This window comes from Accipiter gentilis, chromosome 25, assembly GCF_929443795.1.
Source record: "Accipiter gentilis chromosome 25, bAccGen1.1, whole genome shotgun sequence".
In the NCBI taxonomy this organism is placed as follows: Eukaryota; Metazoa; Chordata; class Aves; order Accipitriformes; family Accipitridae; genus Astur; species Astur gentilis.
Window position 1 is genome coordinate 11052280 of NC_064904.1, and position 25239 is coordinate 11077518.

General features: G+C 38.9%; 1 protein-coding gene and 1 non-coding gene across 2 annotated transcripts in view; one reads left to right on the top strand and one right to left on the bottom strand.

The window, feature by feature from the left end:
- The window catches only part of MOK (MOK protein kinase), a 43866-nt gene extending 20058 nt beyond the window's left edge, over positions 1 to 23808 (bottom strand). Inside the window, exons 1-11 of the mRNA XM_049829069.1 lie at positions 22306 to 23808; positions 17570 to 17684; positions 15703 to 15792; positions 14053 to 14123; positions 10283 to 10361; positions 9742 to 9790; positions 8650 to 8828; positions 6155 to 6256; positions 5556 to 5729; positions 5212 to 5323; positions 999 to 3944 (exon numbers count right to left, since the gene is read on the bottom strand). Of these exons, the coding sequence (XP_049685026.1) occupies positions 3864 to 3944; positions 5212 to 5323; positions 5556 to 5729; positions 6155 to 6256; positions 8650 to 8828; positions 9742 to 9790; positions 10283 to 10361; positions 14053 to 14123; positions 15703 to 15792; positions 17570 to 17684; positions 22306 to 22312 (1059 nt within the window). The 5' untranslated portion in view covers positions 22313 to 23808 and the 3' untranslated portion in view covers positions 999 to 3863. The remainder of the gene's footprint in view (positions 1 to 998; positions 3945 to 5211; positions 5324 to 5555; positions 5730 to 6154; positions 6257 to 8649; positions 8829 to 9741; positions 9791 to 10282; positions 10362 to 14052; positions 14124 to 15702; positions 15793 to 17569; positions 17685 to 22305) is intronic.
- Positions 23809 to 24882: 1074 nt separating this feature from the next.
- TRNAI-AAU (transfer RNA isoleucine (anticodon AAU)) lies at positions 24883 to 24956 on the top strand. Its single transcript has one exon. It is a non-coding gene; the product is annotated as a tRNA-Ile (tRNA).
- Positions 24957 to 25239: the final 283 nt, after the last annotated feature.

Sequence of the window (25239 nt, forward strand, 5' to 3'; positions counted from 1 at the left end):
TTCATTCCATATGGGAAGAAAAAGGATACTCGTTACTTACCTGGAAGGAACTTGAGTTCTACTATAGATACAGCTCTTAATAAATAACTTTCTCCTACTGTGTTAAAAAAAAATTTTAAAGTGAGTGGAACACAGATGATCTCAATATGGAATTTTAGCTGGAAGAATGAGGGCAGAAACAACACTTGCCTCTTTGTAGTTTAAAGTTGAGTGTATTTTAACTATAAAGCAGGTGGGGAAACTCAAGTGTGCCTACTAATCCAACAGCCAGAGAAGTGTAAGTTATCTCCAAAGGTATAATGGCAAAGCACTTGTTATGAAATAAATACCCGTGAAGCACTGTATGTTCCAAATTGTGTAAGATCCACCTGAAAGTGTAAAATAAATGAAGAAAACATTCCCATGTAGTTCTTCACTTCAAATTTCCAATTTTCATAGCAAAAACAATCTGCTGAATGTGAAATTGCCTTTTTCATTATAACAGCCCCAGATACAGAGTACGTGAGAGAGAATTGCTGGTAGCATACCAGATATTACTCTGATAGCCTATTCTCTCCAAGTAGAAACTTACCAAAAATTCTGACTTCACCTTTTTCAAAAAAACCCAACCACTTTCCTGATGTATGAATAATTACCTACCTGGTATATTAATTACAGAAGCAAACAATTTTGCAGTAACACTTTTGAAAATAGTAAAGTATCTTGTGCATACATGATCTGAGTGAATTTTTTTTTCCTTTTTAGTTGAAATACTTCAGCATCTGTGTTTTGAGGTTTCCAGAAAAAGATTAGGGGAAGCTACCAGTGCAATTAATGTTATCTTCATCAGGAACGTTCTCTTGATGATATGAGCTTTGGTCTACTGTAGAATGCTAGGTAGGAGAGCTCTGAGTAGGAATGATCAGTCAAATACGGGTAGTAGAATTTATCCTTTTTTTTTTTTTTTTGTAAGACAATAACTGTGGAGAGCAATATCCCTCATATACAATAAAAGTTACCTATTTTTAGACCATCATTTTTACTGCTGGACACCATGCTCAACTCCAAATATATTAGCACCAAGCAATTCACCATCTTCCTCTCTGGAAAAAAACACTGGATAAGCTCCTAGTACCTTTTGCTCGGAGTTCCAAAGGCAAGAAGTCAGAGGTTACTGTTACACTGTGTTGCCTGTAGAGCTGCAGTCCTTAATTCCATTTCCTAAGCTTAGCATCACACCTTTCTTTGTGTGGTTTATACTAGGTTCTATACTAGGTTCATATAAATTTATTTTATATATATTTATATATACGTACACCTGTGCTAGGTATTCATACAAATACTGGATTGCCTTATTGTTGAAGTTCTCTATCTGTTCTGTCAGTATGAGCTGCAAACATAAAAGCATGATGAAGAGGGGAGATGAATAACTGTAACAGAGCAGTAAAACTCAGCCAGTTACTATGTCTTTATGTAGCCCACACTGCACTTTGAGATACCATGGTCAGGAGCATATTTTCTGCTTAGGACTGGAGGAAAGACAGCATCCATCCTGTATGAGTTTCAATAAAATGAGAAAAAGCAGTTAGCTATACTGTTATGTTCTGCTGTTTAATTCTCCCTTTATTATGATGTTCTCACTCTACTGGTGTAGAACACTTCCTCCAATAAAACTCTGCTTATGTATTTGTTCAATCCTAGTAAGAGAATCTGCTATTCCTCTGGCACACCTAGGATGAGCAGCATCAACACAGGTTTCCCTGCAGTGCCTTGTTCGTGGGCTACAGCCTTATTTTACAAGAATTGTTGCCAGGGCTGGGATGTTTCTCCATTCTCGCTCTTGAGATTCTGAAAGTTTGCTACAAAGAAATGGAATAAAACGAGCAAAGGTACTGTAGGGCTGTATGATGCAGGCACAAGACAGGACAACTTGGACAGTCGCATTTGCATCAGTATCAAAAAATTACTCCCACAGTATGCACCGCAAACATTTAGCCTGCTATTTTTGCATTTTAAAAAATCTGCTAGTGAATGTCATGTTGATCCTCGGTACAGTATGTGAAAATAATACCTTCTTCAAAAGGTAAATATAAGATAGACAGGTGCTTTTAAGCAGTAGATCTCAAAAGGATTCATAAAGAACTTGAGTCTCATGAGCTTCCCCACATAGAAAAGCTACAACATGGAATTTGGGCATGCTCAAAGTTACCCAGAAGGTGAATGGCAGAACAAGGAATAGGATCTAATGCAGGCACAACAGAATCCTAAAAGTGTTGAGACGCCAATTCTTAAAAAACCCCACCAACCAATCAAAAAACCCTACAACAAAGAAGCCACCTACTGGAAAACCTCTCAACTGAGTGAGAACAATTGTTATTTTCACAAATGCACAGCCTAATAAAAACTCAGATGGAGAGCTGAGAGCATAATGGACATAACTTTTATTCTAGATGAGTAGTATTTTTATAAAATTTTCATATGAATTTAACTGCATTGTTTGAGCTGCATCTTAACTGATTAGAATAAATAGTTTGTCTGGATTTAGACCATCAATCTCAAATTGATGCTTAATTGTTGGCTTAGTAACTTTAACGTGGTCTGCTACCCAGTTCATTTTTTCATAATGCCTCATGGGCAGCAGTGACTTCTAATACAACATGGCCCTTGCCTGCCTTCCAATTGCTTCATTTTCACTTTTTTGTTGCACAGAAACTTTTGAACAGCAGCAGCAGTCCCAGAGGTATTTCGTTACTGGAAAAAAAAGCTGATCACTTCCCAATTATGAGCAGAGTAACTTTTAGAACTATTAAAAAGACAAAAAAGTTATTTGCAAAACCTGTCTTGCATGCATACTTGGTACACAGAAGATTTTTAAGCCCCCAGGTAAGTATGACTTGCACAAACAAATTTGTTTTTTAAATAGCAAAACTGTTTTGTAACACATCACCAAATTTAAGTATTGCAAATTATTATTGCAAATTTTTAGGAGATCTCAGGAATTTTAAAATCAGTGATATCAGATTGCAATAACTACTCTTTCCAAGTAAGATAAAAACGCTGCCTCTTAACTTACCTTTTATAGCACTAGGAAACAGTAACATTATATTAAATAGTTACTGATGATCTGTGCCCAAAATTTCTGAAACATGATAAGATACATGCCTTTACTGCTCTTTTAAGCAAGTAGCTGCAATATCAGTCAGTGTTAAAACTTTTCATTAATATTAAGATCAACCTTGACTTGAGGAAAACTATGACTAAATTTTATTTGCTTTTGAATCAGATAAAAAGTTGCTTTAGATTATAGGTATATAAAAATACTCAGCAGTTACAGAAACTGCATCAAAATCAGGTAACTCATATGATTGCATAATCTGCACATTCTCAATAAAACTTGAGATTTAACTTATTGAATACAGGAGGTGAATACTTTCCAGAGTTGACTGAAAAATAAAAGTATTTTACATCTAAAATATATACAAAAATTAGCTGTCATTTGTAATATAATATGAAAACTCATATTTTGTAGATAACACTCCAGTCTTAATACTGAAGCTCAAAGAATCTTTTCATGTTATTTTTAACCAACCTCCTCCTCCATCAGGTTCTAAAAGGAGAAAATACTTAGAAAGTTCAATACAGAGTGCTCTCTGAGCTCTGCCAGAACAATGCTTTAATTAAATATTGATACCCTTCAGGAACAGAATACCAAAATGGTAGGTAAGCAGCCCTCATAACCTTGTGGGGTTTTCCTACAAATTGTCAGAGAAACACAAAATAAGGCACTGCTGCTCTTGTTAGATCTCTAGCAATGGAAGCATGACTGGGTCTCTCTCACTGCATAGTTGTGCTTTTCCTCACACTCCAAATACTTTACAAGGCGGTCAGTAACCTCCTCCTCTTCGTTCTATAGCAGGTAAGTAGAAATGTTTCGGGGAAGACTTAAGTGCCTTCTGTTTCTCAGACTGTTGAGGGAACAACAGAAGTTTGAAATACGCTCTGTAAAATACATTTTGCTATTACACTTTAATGAGCAAGTTAGAGTCTATACCTCAATATTTGATCCAATAAATCTAACAGATAGTATCACAGGGGTTTCACCACTTTCCTTAGGTACCTGGAAAACTGAATGCAATGCAGGAGTAGGACAAGAAGTAATTGACTTTCTGGCTACTCCAGAAAGATTTAATTTTGGTAATTCTCCACGAGGAGGTCCATATTGCCGTTTTGTTTTTTTTTTCTGGACTTTCCTAAGAGAATGCCTTTAAAATAACTAAACAAGATACAATTTCTTTTTCAGAACATCTTAAGGAATAAAATTAAAAGAGAAAATCCAAATAATCAGAAAAAAACCTCAGCCATACACTATACACTACTTCAGCTAATTCTTTTTCAAAAATTACTGCCTTGCTTGATGTTTCTTGCAATTTTTCCTGAAGGAACTTCGGACAAAGCCTACATTGATGAACCCCAGAACTAAACTGGTGGAAAAAGTGGCTGCTCATGTGGAAGGGGAGTTCATACTTTTAAGGTTAAATGCACAGCAGAAAATAATTTATAATTTTTTTTGCTACTGTAATTTGTTTTTCTGAGAAAAACCTATATTTGAGAGTTTTTCCATGTAGTACTAACTTCTATCTCACCTTGCAGATCTAGCAAAACCTTAAGAGTGAATACGTTGAGTATTTTTCACATAGCTTGACTATAAACAAAGTTTTACTTTGCCAGGATTTTTAATCAGATTTCAATTCTTTGATTTCCAGTATCAAACACAAGTTTAGGATTTTCCCAGATATCATCTAAATACAGGTTAATTAAGTTTAAAAAAAATATTTGCTCAAAACGTAGACTGATGGCCTGAAAAGGCAAAAGCACACTTTCTGTCTGCTACAACTTCATCTGTAAAAGTCTTTAACTCAAAGGCAGACAGCAAAAAGAGGATGATGATATTTAAAAAAAAAAAAGTGGAACTGACCTTTTAAGTAATAGCAACTATGACAAGAGTCTACTGAAGGGATTATGTGGTATCACAGCTTCTAAACTCTAAGTCATGTGTTTCAGGGCTTTGGGGGGAGGGGGACACTGCATCAGACCAAATAAAGATCAGTGTTTAGGCAGACTGAATAAAACCAAGTAATCAGCTTAAGTAAAACATTTGTTTCTAGCTAACAAGCTCAGTGCCACAAATTACTTTCTCTAAATGGGCTGACAATTCTTCCACTTAAACATTACCTGTCTTTGACCTTCCTTTGATATTTGCCACAAATGCAGAGGTACTTGCCCTGATGTATTTCCTAGTAATCTTAATTTTTTGTGCATGGCCAAAGCTTGTGTATCAGCTGCCCTAAAAAGTTTGGGAAAAAAAAAAAAAAGATAAAAACATCAATTGTGCTTTAGGTGAAGTTTGGACTTAATGCAAGGAATTATGTTGACTGAATTACGTTCATTATATTGCAAGCTAAGTACTAGCACTGTAAGCAAACTTCATTTCAGTCCACTTTAAATAATAAGCACACAGCGCTCCCCCCACTTTTTAATTTTAGTCTTCAAGATTGAAGTGATTTGAAGTCACTTGCCAGAGTTCTTGAAAATAAGGGTGCTGTAATGCTTGATGGGCAGCAATTCTCTCATCAGGATCATATTTTATCATTGCATACAGGAGAGAGAAGCCTTTGGGAGACAAATTGTGCACAAGAGGAGGTATTCCTTTTCCTCTTTTAAAAGGGAAATCAAAAGTCGCAATTCTTGACCTGTGTTAAGCAAGTTGAGAACAAACAGTTATTCATGCATATTAAGAAAGAATTACCATTTACTGAAAAAAAATTATTCTCATCTGATTTAGGTAATCATTTTTTAGGGACAAGTAAGTAATACTTGGGGAAAAAAAGTTTTCTTTCCTAACAAGTTATGTCATTGGCCTTAAAGATACCGTGGAAATAAAAGGCCAAATAATATTGATACAGGCTCAGATTCCCTCTGCTCTGCCTACAAGGATCACGAATGTGTGACTATCTATCTCTGGGTGGGGATAGAAGACACTGCTCTTTGGTCAGCAGCCATTACAACAGAATTAGATTTTTGTGGTGGTTCCCCAAGCAGAAATTGCACATGGTTTTACAGTTACATTGTGGATATTTCAACAGTGAGATTAATGACTATGGGAGTGCATACTTACTGCTTGAACTTCTTGAGAGTTTTGTTAGCAGGAGTGCCTATAATGTCATGGATTTTTGAAAGTTGGTCCAGCTCATTAGATCCAGGGAAGAGAGGCTGAAAACTGCAAGGTAAGAGATGGTATTAGCACTAGAGAAGACACAATTAAACTAGTTTAAGTGGCATAGCTGCCACTTAAAAAATTTTCATTTACAAGGAAGATACATTTTAGAATTATTCATTTGTGGACAGTTTAATACCAACCAGTAACTGAAGGATAGCATGTGAGCAGCAGATCAATACAATTGCATGTTTGGATGGAAAGGGTAGTTTGGGTTATTAAAAAGAAACCTGTAATTGCCCTCTCCTCACAGGTTTGGGGTAAAATATACAAAGACAACATCCCTCCTGGTGAAAGGCAATGGATATGGGATTGTTTTCTTCTAGTAAAGTGGCAGATCCCAGAAGACAATGTGTTTTCCTCATTTTAAGACAGCAGAGTCAAGCAGTTCCTCCTGCTGTGTATGCACATAGAAATATATAAGAAACATTCCATTCCTAACACACAGGTTCTTTGCAAGCAGCAATACTGGAAAGATGGTAATTTGAACTGTGTTCCTGAGCTTGATCCTCAGTTAATGTAAGAATAGAGTTCTTGAAAACATTGTTATCACAATAGAGCAATCTGACTTAACAAGTTAGGTCCACTAACATTTGTTTCTTGCACACGTTGCTTTTTTCCATATTAGCAGAACATTTCCTTGGGCTTATAATGCAAGAAACACTTCAGTAGCACCACATGATTCTTGAAAGCAAAATACTCAGCCCGCTTTGTTGATGGGGGAAAACTTCTTTTAACTGAATGCAGATTCAATCAAACAGCTGGCTGCACACTTCTCTGAACATCTTCATAAAGCTTTGAGTAGAGGAAGGAAAGAAAAGAGATCTGATTCATGTTGTGCAGCTTTATCAAGACAAGCAGTTGGGAGTAGCTTTGTGTGAACTACAAAACTGTGTTGCCTCTAAATGTAAAACTGTAACATAGTGAATAACAACTGTGCAATCCACAAAAAAAATGTAATCCAGGAACCATGCTTGTAAGGAACAGAAGGAGGGAGACCAAAATTTGAAAGGTAAGCATGGCTGAGTAAAAGACTAAAAATTCTTAGACAGTGTGATGTAAGCATGAAGGCTTACACAAACGCTCAACAGCAAAACCTGCAAGATGCACTTAAAAAGAAAAAACCCTGTCCATAACTTCCTTTAGTTTGGCAAGCCTGTATCTTTTTTTAATTCTGTAATTTCCAATAAACATCCCTCATTTCTCTCTGAACACATCTATCAGGTCTCTGAAAATGTGCAGTGGTTGCAAAGAATGAAATTCGTTACATTAAGCTAAAATTACGAGGAAACATCTTTAAGGTTTTTTGCCTTAAGAAAACTTAAGTTTGCAGCATGTAATTTTCTTGCCAAACTTCAAAGCCCACCTGATTCAAACTGAAATGGAAAACCACAGCATTTTTAAAGCTTTTGGTCCAAATTACTTTGCAAGAGAACTGCCACATTTGAGATTTTTCTGTTAACAGTTTTCTGACCGAAGTAGAACTGTTTCTACAAGTTAGCAGGCAAAGCATAAGGGTTGTCATTTAATGTGATGGTGATGGCAGCAGCTGTACTTGCCATGTGGAGGAGGAGGAAAGTAGCAAAGAAAATGTTATCACTCCTGGTTGCATATCAGAGACAGCAGTGTGGGAGGAGAATGAAGAAGAACTGCTGCCGTTGCTAGGGCACAAAGATACTGGAGATGTACTCATGGTGGTTATTTTTCCTTTTTTCTTGAAGACCAGTGACAATTTTTTTTAGTTATAGTTTCAGTGTCATTGAAAAGCTTAAAGAACTTTAATCCAGGTTTTCCTGAACTCTTCCTTCATCAGAGTCCAACTTCAAAATATTCCAGGACATAAGGTCCCAGCACAAGGGTCTTAAACACACTATATTATAAATCGAAGTAGTAAATCAGAGGGAGTGTCTTCTCTAATCTCCTCTGGTTTGCAGAATAATAAGTTAAAAAAGAGGGAAAAATTTTACCATCAGGTGCATTAACAAGATTGAGGATAGTTAGTGATGCTTATGGGAGGAAATGAGCCATACTCTATTCAGAGATAAAGCAGAGAAAATACATTTTTACCAAATCAAATATGAAGCCAATGGGGGAAAAAACCCCAACCAAACAACAAAACAACCAACTGTTCAAAAATGTCATTTTCCTTGTAAATAATTTTTTGTTGGTACTATGTTCTTTTGAACATCCCACTGCTTTATTACTAACCTGCCATAGAGTGAAGAGAGTGCCAGACAAAACAGGATTACTGCCTCATGAACCCTGCAGACTAATCACAGAAGAAGCTTCCACAAAACCATGGAAACAAAGATCATATTACCCTTACATGTGCTCCTTATTTGAATTATTTACCTTTGATTTTCTTTATTAATAATAACCAAAATCCTCCACTGTACCTTGTGATTTCATAGAAAACACAGCCAGCACTCCACATATCAATTTTGTAACTATAGTAGCCATTTGTAAGTAAGCATTCAGGTGCTCGATACCAGCGTGTGGAGATATATTCCGTATGTGGCTGCTTAGAATAGATACTCCTACAAGATCCAAAATCTCCTAACTTCAGGGTATTCTGCTGCAAAAATAAAGTATTTTGACAAATTAGAAATGCTGAAATATTCAAGCAAAGATTTTCCTTAAATGTGTGAAGTAGTCATCATAAAGAAATCACAGATTATTTTAAGAATAAACTTCCAGAAATCCCAGGGGTAGTATTATAACAGTAAAACTGCATTTAAATAGCAAGTAGCTCCAGGCTTGAAGATATCTGTGTCCCTTAATATGTTCAAATACCGTTCTGTACATCATTAAAAGAAAGACCTAAGAGTTAATTGAAAAGCATATGGACTATTACTGAATAGAAGTCTGTGAAATAGGACATCTGGATTAAGTTATTTTCTTAGAGTTCTTGTGTTTAGCATTGATGTAACAGGTGGCTTTGGCTTCTCTTTGTAAGAGCTTCTCCTGTACACTTCTAAGATTTAAAAGAAAAATTTAGCTCCAGAAAATAAAATTTCATAAACTGAATTTTGAAATCCTTGCTTTTCAGACATTAGCAAAGTAACATTCTGAAACTGTGAGGAGAACAGATTTCAGTGAATAAATCTTCTGAAAGCTAATACCTTCTGCTCTCTTTTGTATGGATAACTTCCACTAAACATAGGAATTGAATGTAGCAAGTGTGAGCTGCAGAACGGAACCCTATCGCTTGTTTCTAGGTTAAGACAGAAAGGAAAATATGTAATAGAGGATAAAGAACAGGTTTTTAGGTTGAACACATTCAGGCTGTAATGCATCTGATTAAGTTCACATTTTAGCCAATAATAAACTTTCTTGTTCATCAGGAATATGGTATTAGAGGTAACTTCCTATATATTTTTTTAAAAACTGTAGTTTTATTCATGAAGAAACATTACCTTCTCAGAGTAAAGAGAAAAATACTGGTACACTTCACTTTCAGTTAAATAGTCTCACATAAAATTAATTACCTTTATTAATATGTTTTCTGGTTTCACATCTCTGTGAAATATCCCATTTCTGTACCAATATAAACACCAGAGAGAAGAGTTCAGTAAAAAGATAAACATTATCAGTGCTTCCAATTATTTGTAGAAAAATACTTAAAGAAACTAACTTTCTTCAAACTTATCAACAGCATAGTAAAAAACCTGAATTTTGCCACCATGTTGAGACAACACCTATGGGTACGGGAATGGGGAAATGGCAAGTCCAGGAAGGGGAGGCCAGGCTTTCTGCTTTTGCTCTCACCAGGGTTACCACAGGATTGCAAGGGCCACCCCCTCCCAGGAGGGTTCCCTGCAGCAGGCACTACAGCTCCTTTGGGGTGCTGGCAGCAGCCTGGGCTGCCTGCTTGCTGCCTTCCAGGGCTCTGCTATAGGCAAAGATGAACCTTTTCCCCCCTGCAGCAGCCTGCTGCCCCAGACAATTGCATGTCTCTGCTTAGAGATGACCCTGAAATAAATGTATGATACATTTTCTGTAAAGCTGTTGCTGAACCAGGTCTCTTACCTATGTATGTAATCAAGAGATTTGCATAACTGGTACATGTAGTTCTTAATTTTTTTTTCAGGTAATGGCTTTCTCCTTCCTAGAATTAAATTTCAAGTTGTACAAGTCCTTTTTAGCAAACCAAGGAATACAAAAAAAATTACTCTTCAGCTTCCTATAGTGTATTGATATTACCTTTTTCAATTATACAATTCTTGTCATTTATAGCTAGCTTTGTAATCCATTTTCCACTCAATTTCAGACATAATTGAGATTTTACTATGCACCAGAATAGCTCAGCTAACAACTGTCAATTTAACAGTCTGTAATCTGCCTTAGCTTTTACTGCATGTTTCTTCTTGCAGTATTTGTTTCCCTAAGTTCTAACAGAACTGCAATATTTCACTAGACATCTAATTTCCTCTCTAAACAAAGTTACTGTCCTTAAGGTTCAAGATTCATATCAATCACCTCCAATTACTGCAATACTTAAATGACCGTGATTCACATTTGACTTGCCAATTAAAGGTTAGCCTATGTAGTTTAGCTTGCTATTGCTGTTGCACAATAATGACAGTTATAAAATTTATCTGTTTTTCAGAGCCACTCAAGTAACTACTCAGCTTTTTTCTTTTATAGGCTCCAAAGGTCTTTTAATCTTGCTGTAATGCCTTTATGTAACACTGCAATGTCATCAACGGAGGCAGAAATGATCACATTTTTTAAAAACAAAGCAGGTACTGATCTGCCTGATGACAGTAGTATGAGTAATTGGCTGGGGAGGAGGAGGGAGATTATCAGGACACTAACTCATTGAGGCTGCAAGTCCTAGCAGCCAGCAGGACTTGTGTTCCTAACTGATTACAGCACTCCTCCAGTCAGCCACATTATCCACTGAGCAGGATTAGATAACAAAGTACTTGAAACAGAGTACCATTTACATCAGGAATTGTAGTATTATTACCCCAGTAGACATAAATGGTGTTTTCAACATCAAGATTTTTGACATTTATAGTGGAAAAGATTATATAAAAATGCAGCTATTCAACTCGCATTATTATCAGTATTTAAAAAAATCAGGCCTTCACAAAAAAAAAGTCCTGCTCAATTGTTTTTTCATTACAGGTCACTAGTAAAATCTGGAGCAGATGCTCTGCTACTTCCAAATTTATCATTAGAGAAACCTTAGTTGAAAGTAATGATGAAGCAAATTGTAAGGTGGTGGCACTTGAGGCTATAATTGTTTTTGCTTGAGGCATCTTCCCACGTCTCTCAGAGCCATATTTTTTTCATCACTTTAAATGACCAAACTGTTCTTGATTAAACAAAAGGCAAGACTGTTTTTCAGTTATTAAATGACTTGTGATACCACTATAAATTAATAGCAAGAGTATTATGACTTTGTGTAAAGACAAATAGCCTTGTCTTGACACAAATCTGTCAGTTTAAGGAAAAACCCAAAAGTATCAATTGTCCACATTAGTAGCATTACAGTGAACTGTTCTAATTACAGAAGTGTTTCCATACACCTTGTTAAATTAGAAATTCATTTTCAGTCAACCCCTGCTTCAGGTTTTTCTTCATTACAAAATTTCGTACAACCCATGCTCGCCTCTAAATTTTTCTAACTTAAAGCTTTTTTAAGTTGTTCTGCACCTGTATTAATCTTAATTTTGCAAGATTCATAGTCAGAAAATGACAAGCATTTGCATTACTATATGCTGCAGAAATTTACAAAAGACTACAAATCATCTGAAATGGAACTACTTTTGTACACTCTGAAAACTGTTTTGTGACAGAGCATTGCTAATGAACACAATTTAATTGTTCTACAAATTAGTAACGCAGTCCTTCAAATCACAGCACTGAAAATCCAGGAGCTCCTTCTACGTGCCATTGTTATCTAGATATCCTCAGTCAATAAGTGTTCTGGCTCAGAACTAAGATTAATTTTCCAGTTTAACTACGTACTTGGAATTATTGCTATATTTATTGTTTGAAATGACTGCCACGTTACATTTCTTGACTTTGCAATAAGCCAATAGGAAATTGTGGTGTTGACATGTCTACTTTGAAACTCCAAAATTAATTTCTGAAGAATGCAAAGCACTTGACCCAAATGAAATACTTTAATACTTCAAAATATCAAAATACTTTTTTTAAATTTATTATAATCTCCATAGGAATCTGTTGTTCATGTTCCCATTTTATTCTATGATTTGACAAGCTCCACCCCATGTACCACCACCCTGTACAAGGTGAAAAAAAAAAGACATTGTATCATGGGAAACACAGTCCAGACACAAAATCCATACCATAAAGAAGAACCAGCAACTTATAGAAGTTCAGGTAGACCCAGATTAATGTTTAGATAACCCTTAACTACAGCATTTCAGATTACAACACAGATATCATTTTGAACTGATTCACCATGCCATAAAAAAGGAGGCTTTTAAAACTAAGTGGCAGGAAAACAATCTTGTTATGGAAAACTTGAATTTGCTAAAAACTGTATTTTAAAATAAATAAATAAAAAAACACCATAGCAGAACATACTGAAACTATTAGACTAATTTCCACCTGTATATAATGCTTAATATAGCAGGCTTTTTCACACAAAAAGAATGAGAGAAACACTGAGAAATGTAACCAAATGAAAGCAACTACTCTGAGGTAAAAAAAAGGCAGTAAAAGAACATGCCTAAACATTCTGATTTTTCGTAACTGAAGTACAGTATCTTTCCTGGAAGAAGATGCAGGATTGTTTTTAATGCACTGGACTAACTTACTATCCAATGAGGACTCCTTCCTATATGTTATTACTCTAAATTTACAACTTCACAAATTAATCCTGGAAAAATGAAATGTCTTATTTAAACCAGCAAATATTCACATCTGCTTCAGTGATCAGCAAACAACTGTATTTTAATCTCAAATTTGTATCTAGGTCAGGAAGAGGGTTACTTCTTTTGTTAGAAATCTGAATACTCAGTGTCACTAACGTAATGTTTTGGAGCAAGTCTTTTATCTCTTCTATTACACTGAATGACAGTTGCATGCTCAGTTATTGAGCAGTTAAATGAATCTCCCAACTGTTAAGACATTACAAATTTTTAATTAGTCAGAAAAAAATCCTCTTTTAATATTGAATTGTAAATAAGTGCCCTTTCATCTCCTCTATCCAACTCCTTTGGTGTCTATATGAGACCTAGTTTTAAATCAGCTTTTGTTTTAAACTTTTTTGTAGGAACTCTTCCTTAATCTTTATGATCTCCCATCTGCTTCAACAAACAGCTCCAGAATTTTTAAATATAGGAGGTTTCAGGGAACAATGTTCATTTATAGAGAAAACTTGGTAAAAGGCATTTTTACTAGATAGAAAAACTGAAAATCATTATTCATTGATTCAGTAGTTTTCATGGGAATAATTTTCTTGTTACATCACTACAGTCCTGACCTAACAAAGAACCTATTTAAGTTGCACTTTTTGTTACATAAAGCAATTATTTTGTGTTTTGCAGTCAAGGTTGTTTCCCTGTTTTCATGTCAAGTTTGACTGTAGAAATAGATGGCCATTGACCTGACGCATTAGAAACCTTCTGCATGCATCCATGCCTTTAACAGGTGGATGTATTGCACTGGAAAGAAATAAAGAGTAACTTAGTACAGCACAAAATTTCCCTATGAATTATTTAATATGTAACAGTGGACAACCAAGTGAAAAATAATTAATTCCACTTTGTGATCTATACAAGAAGGGTTTGTGTGTTTCTTAAGCATATGCTACATACCTTTTATCAGCTCATAAATATTCATGTCCATAAGTTCACATATCAGTGAAAGGGACCCAGCTTTTTTATCACTGGAGAAACAAGTAAGGAGATTTTAAGCTAGAAATGTTGATCTGTACACAGCATAGAAAAAAGTATTCAGTTTAACCAGTATTAAAATGGACATTTTCATTTTTAATTGATACTTTCTCATAGAAATATTTCAACTTAGGGTCTGAGGTATCATAGCTTTAGTTTATGCTATCCAAAGTGTCCGTTACAAAAGTTAAGCGATTTACACCATGAAGTCATTTGAAGGCATGTTTTCTGGGCGTATGACACTGTTCAGTATCAAGAAATTTCCAGTAAATTAACTGATACAATCTTACAATAAAAGATAGGAAAGCCATTACGCCATATATGAAAATACTTTCTAGTTAGGTCCCCAGTAGGGTTCTATTGTATGGAAACTGGTATCTGACCGGAATCTGTGTTTTACTGACCACAGCAGTTTTAAGTATTATCACGATATGATAATACATCTGACACTTTATTTTCCATTTCACTGCCCTGCAGAGGCAGATGTCTTCAGGCCTCCAGTTTTTCTTGTAAGATAATTGCATTAAAGTACATCCCCTGTGCAATGTTCCATTAACCCAGACAGCAAAAGGTTGAGGGTACAATCTGCAATTCAGTTTGCAGACAGACTGTGAAAGAGCTAGGCGAGCTGGCTGGCCATCTGGATTACACTTCGTTAACAACGCGGCAGCTGAAGCTGAGAATTCCAGAAAGCTAAGCTGCTGACACAATTACCAGCTTTCCATATATTTGTAGAAAACGGGCCTGTCAATAACAGTATAGTACCAGAGCCTTGAGCAGAAGAGTAAAACAGCCTGAAGAGCAAGAAAAAATTATTTTCGAGCAGTCAACAAGTTTTGTGTCAAGTATTTGATATATATCTGCTGTTCCATAGTGAGGAAGTGTAATGCACAGTAATGGAGTAAATGCTGTCATAAAACCTGATCTCTTTGTGAGACAGAAAATGTGCCCCGAAGACCCTTGGGTGCCTAATGAGGCTAAGGAACCCAGCTTCATCACTGATTGATCTCTTTCCAAATTCATAGCTCAGCTGCTGCCTAATTCAGAAGTTTAAACTTCTATTACTTGCAAAGGGATGTCTGTAAAGTTGCCCACAAAATGATACTGCCAAATAGTTTGCTTGGATCCCTAGTTCAAACTGACAAGTCAAACCAAGATCCTTGAACTACCAGAGCCTATTCCACACAGCTCCAAATGTGCCTTACCAAAATACTGTTTCCAGTAGACATGATGTTGTGCAGTTAAAGCACTCACTGGATATGGGACATGGGTTGAAATCAATCACCAGCAAGTTATTACATATTGTGATACAAAGTTTAGGTATGCTTAAAATACATCTAGTCTGTAATTTTAATACTGCTGCAAAAGAGCCAGAAAAAGTGAGAGCTACATTAGATTTTCTTAACCAAAAAGGCATGGAGACTTCAGAATTTGACAAATCTGTTTTCTTCTTTCTGTTGGAATAAAAAGCTGGTTAAGTGCCTATAGGTTGCCTCTAGACCCAAAAGTTACTTAATATCATTCAAATAAAGGAATAAAAAAAAAATAAGGAAATGAATGCATCATACTTACAAAACAACTTCATGTAACACAAGGATATTAGGATGTGGACTCAGCCTCCTTAGTGCTTGTATTTCTCTCAGATTATTCACTTGTTCCATACTAAAGTTGAATTAAAAAGAAAAGAGGAAGACTGACTTGCAATCAGGGACTGGATTATAATTGTCTTTCTTCCCTGCCATGAGACTGTCAGAATCTACTCCACTTCAGCCTGTAATTGAATTTTCACACACAGGACCTGATAAATTGTTTGCCTGCTTTGTTTCTTCAATAGAGCAAATGGCTTTATTCCTTCTTGCAGTCTGGAGTATCTGGACTTACCTAAGCAAGGTAAGTAGTAATGAATTGTGCTCCAGACATCAGTTACCATGCCAAGGAGCTATCTGGGAGGAATTTTGTGTTGCATAATAGTATCTATGATACTGTTTATTCTGCACTGATGTAGCATACATTCCAACTATTATTGCTCAGCATGATGATGAAAGTGACAATCTAGCCTTGCCAAATTTAACATTTGAAATTAAGTTTTGATGCGAACCTCTTATATGAAAAATAGACACTGTTCAACTATTGTTTAATTATTATGTTGCCTTCCTAGACTTTAATAAACAACAAAACTACATGCTACAGAAACTCTGGGGAGGAAGCAGGAAACAAAGAGCTTTGCACACTAGGTAATGCATCAGAGCAGGACACATGCCTTCTCACACTCAGACTTAAAGCTAAAAGCCAAAACAATATTTTCCAATGTGAAACTTGTATGGGTAGGTTCTGTTTAAAAAACTGTTATCTGTCGCTAAAAGAGTTCTTTTAATCAAAAGAATTTGTCAGTCAATTTATCAAAGGGTTAAAGTCCTAAAAGATGTTTTAAACATGCTACATGAAAAATAAAGTCTGCTTGTGCCCTATTGTTATGCCCTACCACTGAATTGTATACCATCTGCTGTTGATATAGATAAGCACTTAATTTAAATACTCTTTTGATCATAAATTGAACAATTTTGTCAGTTGTAGGTAACATATAAATGGACCAACAGATCTCTAACAACACGAGAGAATCAGAAGCCACATTACTTGAAGATATTTGAGTGGTTTGGTTTTTTTTAAACTTACAGCCTTTGAAGCTGAGTTACATTGTGAAATCTCACCCAAGAGCAAAATGTCCCATTTTACTTTGTATGTACAAATGTGTCACTCCCACTGATTTCACTAGGAACTTAATATTTTTAACTGAGAATACAAAGTCAGTGACCCAAAAGGCATTGTTTGGCAGACATATATTGGGAGGAGAATGTCAAGTCTATGTCTGCGTCCACACAGCCATCCCCTCTATTTTCCTAACTGATAAAAACCACCTGTTTTATGATCATATAGCATCTTGCTGATGGATGTAGTTAAACAAATGCAAATATGAAGTAGAACTAATGCTATACATGGACTAAGGATAAATACAATGTTTTAAACTTGCATGAAAACAGCACTTAAAGTAAGACTGAAAAAAGTATTGTCCAGGGGGAGGACTGACACTTTTCCTCCTCCTATTACTATTTACAGCAAAAAGAAAAACAGCACAAGTATATTCAGTGCATTCAGAAAGGCAGAAATCAACTATTCAGTCCTCATTCTTCTCGTTTCACCCTCGACCCAGTGGCTGGGCAGCATTTAGTACAGTGGATGACATCAATTAGAGTACTCAAGGAAATAACCCAAATGCCAAATGGGAAGGCCCTGTGTAATCAGCAACAGAGCTCCGTTTCTGTACTGCATGCAAACCTTTTTAATACATGTGTATTTAAAAAACTTCACTTAGTCTTAATTTCACATTTCCCTACTGAATTTAAATAAGATTTTCTGTAGTACTATGATTAATTATGCATACCTTTCAAAATGTTGCTTCATGTGTTTACATGCATAGTACTTTCCATCCCTAAGACTCAGTGTCTTCAGAACATCAGAAAATGTTCCCTCTCCTATCTTACCAACTGGTTGATATTCTAAAAACAAAAATAAACTGTTTCAGTATGTTTAAAATAGAAATTGTTATGAACACTGCATATCAATTCATACTCAATTTGTTAAATTCTGACTAATGGAAATACTTTAAATAAAAGGGGTTTTTTGTTAACACAAAAGTTATTTGCGAGAAAACATAATGAATAACAGCAACTAAAGTTTTGCTGCCCATATTACAGAAATCTATATTCCTGAAAGTAAAATACAGTAATTCTATCTTAGACAATAACTACCTCCTTGCTCAGAGACATGATGCCTCTGCACACAGCACGTCATACATTTTCTCTGCTGCAGCACGCTAGCAACTCATACCCGAACTTATTCTTTGCTTCTTTCCTACCCCCCTGCCTTATTTACATTGTACTGAAAACATAAAATTATCTTGAAAAGAAAACGTATCTTGTCATTGTTCCAACGTGGGGGTTTTTGTTGTTTGGGTGCTTTGGGGGTTTTGTTTGTTTGTTTTGGGTTGGGTGTTTTTTGTTTGGTTTTGGTTTAACCTTTTTTTTTTTTTTTTTAAGCAAAGCAGTTGCTGCTTTTCAAGCTTTATTCCCATATTAAATTCAGATACGAGTTTTGCACTAGGCCAAAAATAATGCTTGGCTTTGATAATGAAGTGCACCAAACACAAGCAAGTGAAAAATCAGTCAATTCTAGTTCTGCAGAACTTCAAGAGATGAAGCAGATAACATAAGGGTTATGAAGAAAGCTTTATTTATATCAATTTGAGTCTTCTCCTAATTTCCTTCAGAATTGACATTTCTTTTCTTTCCTCCTTTATTCTCCTTCAGCTTTGTGATTAACTGTTCCTTACCAATCCCTTCACCCACTTTGTCCTCCTGTTTCCCTTTATTTTTAGCACCTACAGATTCTATCCTTGATAATTCATCCAGTGATTTCATCCGAGCAAAACCAAATCTGGTTAGCTTTATGCTGCTGTTGCTTTTGACATTGTCTTATTATTTAAGAAAGCTCCAAACACAGTCATGTTGAGGGAGGCTGAGCAGGAAACCTCTTTTATCACGTTCAACCTTTTCTAGGAGTCAGAATAACTGTAGGAGTCTTAAGCTACATTGATAGCAGTAAATTCAATGAAGTGTAGTTGTCTGTATTAGTTACTGTGACAACAGTCCCTGGCATGGATTTGGCCTGTGACAACCTGCACTCTCCTAGGCACCTTCCCAACCTGATGTGAGGACTCCTTCTAAGGTCATTTCTCAAGCAGTTTCTGTCCTACTGCCTTGTTTTGGAAGATAACGAGAATTTACTAGCATAGATGTGGGCCATTTCATGCCAGCTGCTTTTTGTGTCCAAGAAGATTTCCAGATATGTTTAATTTACAAGTATAAATACAGACTCACAGTGGAGAAAGCCTGCCAAGAAATTCTGCAGAGGGAAAGGGAAAAGTTACGGAGGCAGGGACATTCTAACGCTGTCTTCCAACTAGCAATCAATTTGTATTGTTTTCATCTCTTTTCTCCACCCCAACTGTCACACTTACCCCTGTGGGAAAAAAAAAAAAAAAGTCTTTCCTTTCCTTGTGATCCAAATGCTTATATTTTAATTAGTAGAAACCTTCCCCTTGCAAATCCCTCTTTCTCCAATATAGTAGCAGCACTTCTGTGAGAACTGTCAGTTGCTCTTGTCATTTTTATCACCTGCTGCTTATGTTTTCTGATCATTATCCATCATGTGGGATCAGAAACTAACTAATTAGTCTATCTAAATTTGAAAAATAGGAAAAAGCAGAGTAATTTAAAATCAATGACACCATCTAATGCACTCTATACACACAATTCACATATAGAACTATTTTAAAAGCAGAAACAGAATTTGAAAATCATTATGGGTAAAGGAGGTAATCTCTAACAGAGACTCCAAAATAGGGAAGAGACTATGAGACTGTTTAATTCATGTGGCTGTTATTTGATAACTGTTCAATTAGTCCTTTAAGCAAGGTGATCCCTAGCCTTCAGCATTCACTAAGCAACAGGACTGAACAAGTAACATGCTTTGTCAGCAGAAATCACATTTGTACTGTGCTCTCTACCTCTCACCTTAAGTTTTAATTTTGTAGCTATCTAAATAGCTAAATATAAGATGGCTAAAATTCAGAATACTTAAATCCCACTCTTACAGAATTCCAAAGAAAAAGCATCAATGGATTTTTTTAGTAGCAACTGATACTCACCAATCAGTCAGATACTATGTTTTATGTTCATATAACGTCAGAGCCAGCCCTTGTGGTGAAAAATACCCGAGGCAGATTAAAAAAAAAAAAAAGGCAGCTATTTGTTGACCTAATCTTTGATTCTAATATATGGCAATCCCACATTTTTCTTTTCTTAAATGTAAGTAATTGATTCTCTGGCATAAAAAAATTTTCAAATCATATGATCTGAAAGTAGGATCTTAATATCTACGGTATACCAGCCATAGGTGTTAATAAACCAAAGTACTTTGGCAGAGAAACACAGGGAAAGCATTATTGTACAAATTTATTGAAAATATTTTTAGATATATAAGGAAGTCAGATAGTATATATTTATATAATTTGGTTTTGCTATGTTTTCTTCTGTACATGTGTTTTGCTCCTACAACAGAAGTCCAGGTGACAGTGGAGGGCTCAGAATAATTTGATTTTTTTTTAAATTTTAAACTGAAGAGTTCTAATAGTGTGAGAAGAGTTAATTCTTTACACACTTTAAAACATTTTTACAGCACTAAAGATTTTCTTCATGTAAGCGTGTAAGGTTTTTTATTTTAATTTTTTACAATAGAGTACTATATATGCAAAATAAAAACCCCACACATAACAAAAAACTGAGGCTTTAACCTTGCACTTGAGAGAGAGCCATCCAGTGAAAAGAATGACGGCAAAGACCTGAATAATTTCAATTGATTGAATAAAGCACAGAATCAGGAATGAAAATCGCATTATTTGAAATGTCTCTTTGATGCGTAAAATCAACGTGTAAACTCTCAACAAAACAGGTCACTGAAGATGAGAGCGCTTTTCTCCTAGGGAGAAAATTAGAATGATCATGTGACAAGTTAGTTATCATTTAATGAGAAGCTGAAAGGAACTCGGACATTGTAAGAATAATAAACATTTATATAGAATAAGAAGATATAAAAGTTAGACTTCAAATGTACTAACAATTTAATACAAATTTTGCATTTGCGTCCACAAGCCAAGATTTCTGGAGATTCTTAAAAATCCACTTCAGCACCACATAACTGATCCTTTGAAAGTGACCAGGTTGCAAAAAACCCCCACAAAAACAAGACTTCAAACACACATTGAAAGAGAACAGTCAGGTCAAAGCGTGTCAATTTTAAGTTATGAAACTTACTAGAGCTACAAAACAAAACTAAGTACCAGTTAGTTTACCTGAATTTGTGGTACTCAAAGATGGAGAATGACAGAAATGTTAAAAATTTTATCACCATTTCAAGACTGAAAGCTTTGAGGATGAAATTAAATAAACAGTGTTTTAATTACACTTGCATATAACATTAAGGAAGACCTAATTACCAGTTAACAATTCTTTCATGGCATCTATAACAAGCTAGATATTGCCTAACCTCTTCCTTCCCTTCCCTGTTTCAGCACACACAGATGCTCAGGCTTAGAATGCTTAGCAGAAAGGCAGATAAAGGTTAGGATGAATAAGTTGTAGCAATCTGAACTAGTCTAACACCAAAAAAGCAGCCATGAAAATGGCAGAGAGGTAATCATTCAACAGAAGGGCCATTTAATGTGCAAGAGTCTACAGGACCCAGGAAACTACGAACAATGTAAATTAAAATTATGGGCAAGTGATGGAATTCAAAGATTACACCCGTATTACTGTAACTAGAGAGCACAGAAAATCAACCATCATTTGGAATTAAAGAATCCCATGCAAAATGACAGAAAAGATAGCACTACAATAACCAAACCAGGGTATTATAAAAATCTAAAGCAGATATTTTGTTGTGAAGGTGCTGAGACGCTGAGGAAGAAAAAAACACGACATTTAAATATGACATTGATGCATGTGGAAAGAGAGAAATAACCAAAAAACACCGAAGAAAGCAACAAGAAGTTCAGCTGCAGCCACAGTCACAAGGCCATGGTACATAATTATTGCATTCGGATATCTGCCAAACGTGTAGGATGTGACACGGGATGATTTGAAGAAGGATGCTAAGTAATGGAAAGAAAGGCTTGCAGAACAAATAATGAGAAAATTTAGCAATTTCTGAGAAGGTACTTAGAGATTACCAGAAGACAGACAGGCTGCTGCTTCAGAGGAGTAGGAGAAAGACTTATTAGCACCCTGTTGAAGAGGAGGACTGGCATGCAGAGAGACACCAGCGTTTACATGTGCGGTCTACGCAGGGCAGCGGGCCGCAGTGACGGCGGTTTCCAGGCGGTAAAAAAGCACCTACGACCACCTCAGCCCGGGTGCTCCCCGCGCGGCCCGGGAACCCGGTCCCCGCTGATCGCAGGCCTCCTCAGAGGCGCCGGGGCCCACCGCCGCCCCTCAGGAAGGGCCCTCTGCCCGCGGCCCCCACACCGAGCAGGGCCCGCTGCTTTCCCCCACACCCCCTTACTGTTCATCCTGCGCTCGCCTGCAGGTCTCGGGGTGAGCGAGAGAGAGACCGGGCGCCCTCCCGGCCGCCGAACACTTCCCAGCCGCCAGGCCCTCAGCGCGCCATGTTGTATTCCCGTCACCCCGGCAACCGCGCAGGCTCCGGCTCCCCGCCCCCGCCGGAGCCGCGCAGGCGCAGTGCAGCCGCCCGGCCGGCGGGGAGGGAGGTGACGCAGGCGCAGCGGGCACGGCGCGGGGGCAGCCGCCTTAATGGCCCGGCCTCCGTTCGTGAAGAGCGCTGCGCATGCTCTGGCGTCGGAGCGGCGTTGGGCGTCTGTCAGCCGGCGGGGCCCTGCCGTGCCGCTGCTCGCTGAGGCGCCGGCCGAGCGCCGGCGTCCCTTTGGGCCACGGAGCGTGTGGCGGCGGTCCTTCGGTTCCGCGCCTCCGCCCGTGTCTTGGTTTGCGGGGAGCGGTTCTTCTCCCCGCGCTCCCCGGGCTGGTCTTCCCTGGGACCGTGGCGTTAAGCCTTACGTTGGTAAGGGGTTAATGCGTGCAGCCCTCGCTCCGCATCGGCGAGCGCTCCGTCAGCCCAGTGGCGGCATCGGTGGCCCTGGCTTGCGGCAGTCACTTGCAGGCTGCCGGCTGGTGCGGGAGCTCGGTCACTGAGGCGCCCCGGCTGGCCGGAGTCGATCTTCGGTGATCTCCTGATCCCTGGTGGTTCCCGCCTGCCGCTGCAGGCTCGAGTTACGCGGGCTTCGCTTCTGGGCTGCTTAGGCGAGTGCCGTGCGTGTCTCCAGTTCCCAGCTTGCAGGAGGAGTAAATGGAGAGACGAGGATCTGGAGGACGGCCTCGTGGAGTACTGACCGTGTTCATCTCCTCACCGAGCCGTAGTGAGCCGGTCTCCAAAAAACCCTGTGTTTTGGAGAGGTGTCATCCCCCCATCATGGTGTTTGCCTTTTGCTAAATGGATATAACGTATGTTAACGTAGGCTTCAAAGCTGAGAAGAGAAGTTGGCTTTTCAATGCTGCCTATGTAGCAAAAAGTACTAGGAAAAGGTGAATCATTTGTCCACGCAAACTAAGATCTTAACAGTGCATTTGTATTGGATTTGCACAGCAAGGTTTGGTAGCGGGGGGGCTACAGGGATGGCTTCTGTGAGAAGGTGCTAGAAGCTTCCCCTGTGTCCAACAGAGCCAATGCCAGCCAGCTCCAAGATGGACCCACCACTGGCCAAGGCCGAGCCCATCAGCGCCGGTGGTTGCAGCTCTAGGATGACATTTATGGAGGGGAAAAATTGCTGTGGAACAGAAACTGCAGCTGGAGACAGGAGTGAGAACACGTGAGAGAAACAACCCTGCAGACCCCCAGGTCAGTGAAGGACGGGGAGGAGATTCCCCTGCAGCCCATGGGGAAGACCATGGTGAGGCAGGCTGTCCCCCTGCAGCTCATGGAGGTCCACAGTGGAGCAGATACACACCTGCAGCCTGGGGAGGACCCCACACTGGAGCAGGTGGGTGCCCGAAGGAGGCTGTGACCCCGTGGGAAGCCCACGCTGGAGCAGGCTCCTGGCAGGATGGACCTGTGGCCCCATGGACAGAGGAGCCCACGCTGGAGCAGGTTTTCTGGCAGGACTTGTGACCCCGCAGGGGACCCATGCTGGAGCAGTGTGTTTCTGAAGAACTGCACCCTGTGGAAGGGACCCATGCTGGAGCAGTTCATGAGGTACTGCAGCCTGTGGGAAGGACCCATGTTGGAGAACTTTGTGGAGGACTGTCTCCTGTGGGAGAGACCCCACACTGGAGCAGGGAAAGAGTGTGAGGAGTCCTGCCCGTGAAGAGGATGAAGTGGCAGAGACAATGTGTGATGAACTGACCATAATCCCCATTCTCTGTCCCCGTGTGCTACTCGGGGAGGGGTAGGTAGAGAATCCAGGAGTGAAGCTGTGCTTGGGAAGAAGGAAGAGGTGGAGGGAAGGTGTTTTGAGATTTGGTTTTATTTCTCATTACCCTACTCTGGTTGATTGGCAATAAATTAAATTGATTTCCCCCAGCTGAGTCTGTTTTGTCGGTGATGGTAATTGGTGAGTGTTCTCCCTGTCCTTATCTCGACCCATGAGCCTTTCATTATATTTTCTCTCCCCTGTCCAGCTTAGGAGGGGGAGTGATAGATGTGACTTTGGTGGGCACCTGGCATCCAGCCAGGGTCAACCCACCACAGCATTAAACAGCCTGAACAGTAAACGCTTTAAAATAAATACCCCAAATAAGTATTTTGTTAAATTAAACTGGAACCATACCCTAGAAAACGTGGGGAAGTGTTAGCCTACTGACCTCGGGGTGAAGTCACCCCTTGACCGTGTCCTGTGGTGGTTGCTACCTCCCAGGCGCCGCATCTCTATAGGCGCGGCAGGGTGCTTTCTGGTTGGGCTGATCAGTTAAGCCTGTGCTCCCACCCGTGCGGGCCCGGCTCCGGCCCTCCCGGGGGCCGAGGCGGGCCCTTCCTGCCGCCTCTCCTGCCCTCCCCTGCGGAGCGGCGGGGTGGGGGCGGTAGGGCCGGCGTGCCGTTATCCACCCCCAGAGGGAGCCCTCGCCGTCGGCCGGCCGGTTAGCTCAGTTGGTTAGAGCGTGGTGCTAATAACGCCAAGGTCGCGGGTTCGATCCCCGTACGGGCCACGTACTACTTTTTTTTTTTTTTTTTACTCTTCTTTCCCCGCCGCCCTCCGTTTTGACCCATTCCCACCCACCGCACCCATTTCTGCTGAGACACGCGATGTTACCTCTGCACAGGACACTGCCGCGGGGCGGCGGGGGCCTCACCCAGCCCGGCTGCGCCACTGGCCCGTGCTCCGTCGTGCTCCCGCGGCTGATAGAGCCCGGGCCGCCCCCGGCACAGCGAGGATTCCTATTTCTGCGAGGGCGGCCGCCACTCCGGCTGGTCCGCAACGTGCTCGGGTCA